Below are 2,500 nucleotides of genomic sequence, written 5' to 3' on the forward strand. Positions count from 1 at the left end.
GCCCTTTATTCATCCACTTAGCCCTTTATTCATCCACTTAGCCCTTTATTCATCCACTTAGACCTTTATTCATCCACTTAGCCCTTTACTCATCCACTTATCTCTTGATTCATCCATTTACCCCTTTATCCAACCGCTCCTCCCTTTATTCATCCGTCTGACCCCCGTTCGTCTCCTGCAGCTGGCGGTGGAGTGGCAGGAGCGCCGGAATCGCCTCATGCAAGTGGAGGTGGGCGGGCTGAGGGCGAGCTACCCGAGGCTGGGCTGGAGCCACGTCCTCATTCCAGGTGAGGAAGATGCAGTAGATAGATGGAGGGAGAGAGGGGGGGTGAGATGAGGAGAGGGAAAGGGGGAGGGAGGGGAGAGAGGGAGGGAGGGAGGGAGGGAGGGAGGGAGGGAGGGAGGGAGGGAGGGAGGGAGGGTGCAGGCACAGAGCAGTCATTCCAGGTGAGAAAAAAAACAAACTTCGCGATAATAGAACGGCTGTCCGGTTGCAGGCAAAGTTGAAAATGTTGCATGTTGCATGAGAAAAAGTCTGCGTGCTTTCGTCGAGGGCGAAAGCACGCGTTTAGAATATGTAATTGGACCTCGCGGAGAAGGAAACAAAACTCTTCCAACACAGAGTATCTCCTTTTGATATTTCCCTTTGCTTCCCTGACTTCCTCTCACCCTTACCCCTCCACTCTCCTGCCTCCTTCCCTCCCTCGCACCCCTCCACTCTCCAGCCTCCTTCCCTCCCTCGCACCCACCTTCCCCCTCACTCCCCAACTTTCCACCCTCATTCCTTTTCTTCCATCCTCACCCCCCCTTATCCCTACACCTTCCTTCCCCACTCCCTTCCCAATTCCACCTCACTCCCTCCCCACTCCCTCCCCACTCCCTCCCCACTCCCATCCCACTCCCACCCCACTCCCACCCCACTCCCACCCCACTCCCTCCCCACTCCCTCCCTCTTTCCGATAAATCACCGCCGGCGCTCGCTCTTCACATGAGAAAGGGCCATTACAATTACCTGGTGGTGTTCCCCGATGAGTGGCGTATGTCAGTGAGGTGCGAGGAGGAGGAGGAGGAGGAGGAGGGGGTGGTGGAGGGGAAGAGGTGGGTGGGATGCCGGGGAGGGGAGCTGGACTTGCAGTCGGACCACCTGTGTGTGTGTGTGTGTGTGTGTGTGTGTGTGTGTGTGTGTGTTTATTCGTGTGTGTGTATTTGTTTTATGAGAGAGACGGCAAGAAGGGGTAAAGATGTGTGTCTTGTATTTCGTTTAGTCTGCAATTGCCTGTGCATGTGTACCATGTGTGTATGCGTGAGTGAATGACACAGATAGGTAGGGTGGGATGCCGGGGAGGGGAGCTGGACTTGCGTGTGTGTGTGTGTGTGTGTGTGTGTGTGTGTGTTTATTCGTGTGTGTGTTTATTCGTGTGTGTGTTTATTCGTGTGTGTGTATTTGTTTTATGAGAGAGACGGCAAGAAGGGGTAAAGATGTGTGTCTTGTATTTCGTTTAGTCTGCAATTGCCTGTGCATGTGTACCATGTGTGTATGCGTGAGTGAATGACACAGATAGGTAGGGTGGGATGCCGGGGAGGGGAGCTGGACTTGCGTGTGTGTGTGTGTGTGTGTGTGTGTGTGTGTTTATTCGTGTGTGTGTTTATTCGTGTGTGTGTTTATTCGTGTGTGTGTATTTGTTTTATGAGAGAGACGGCAAGAAGGGGTAAAGATGTGTGTCTTGTATTTCGTTTAGTCTGCAATTGCCTGTGCATGTGTACCATGTGTGTATGCGTGAGTGAATGACACAGATAGGTAGTCAGTCTGTCTGTCTTGTCTGTCAGACACCCAGACAAGAAACAAGCAGCCTGAATGCATTGTCCGTATGTATTTATTAAGTTTTCGCATGTTGATAATTTGTCGTGAAGGGTGCAAAACAAATGGCGTGCTTGATAACGTGTATTGTGTTGTAACTTGGCAGTGATTTAGTTGCTTTGTTTGCCGGTGGGTGGAATGTGGACAGCTGTTTTGTTTGCGCTTATTGAAGGGGTGGATGAGAGAGAGGAGAGGAGGGGCTAGAGAAGGAGGGAGGATGCAGAGGAAAGGCAGGAAGAGGAGAGTTAGGTACTCTCACAAACTTCTCGTCCTCCTCCTTCCTTCCTCAATCCTTGCCCCCTCCTCACCCCCTTCTCAACCCCATCTTGCATCTAATATCCATTTAGACCCCCCCCCCCTCTCTGTCTCTCGCACGCATCTCCCTCCCACTCCCCTCTTCCCCTCTCCCCCTCTCCCCCTCTCCCCCTCTCCCCCTCTTCCCCTCTCCCCCTCTCCCCCTCTCCCCCTCTCCCCCTCTCCCCCTCTCCCCCTCTTCCTCAACCACGACTAGACCTATCTTTGTCGGCCTATAAATTAGAGATTAGGAATACGTATTGGGGGGAGGGGAGAGCGGTTGAAGGGGGTCCTAACTGATGGACAAGTAGATAGGTAGGTAAATATGGTGAAATAAAAAATATAAGA

At 52.4% G+C, this 2,500-nt stretch overlaps 1 protein-coding gene across 1 annotated transcript in view; it reads left to right on the forward strand.

Annotated features, from left to right (window-relative positions):
- LOC125034738 (chromatin-remodeling ATPase INO80-like) overlaps window positions 1-2,500 on the forward strand; it is a 30,318-nt gene that overhangs the window by 24,001 nt on the left and 3,817 nt on the right. Inside the window, exon 23 of the mRNA XM_047626680.1 lies at window positions 182-287. Coding sequence (XP_047482636.1) covers window positions 182-287 — 106 coding nt within the window. The remainder of the gene's footprint in view (window positions 1-181; window positions 288-2,500) is intronic.

The sequence above is a fragment of the Penaeus chinensis genome, chromosome 2 (genome assembly GCF_019202785.1).
Source record: "Penaeus chinensis breed Huanghai No. 1 chromosome 2, ASM1920278v2, whole genome shotgun sequence".
Lineage (NCBI taxonomy): Eukaryota > Metazoa > Arthropoda > Malacostraca > Decapoda > Penaeidae > Penaeus > Penaeus chinensis.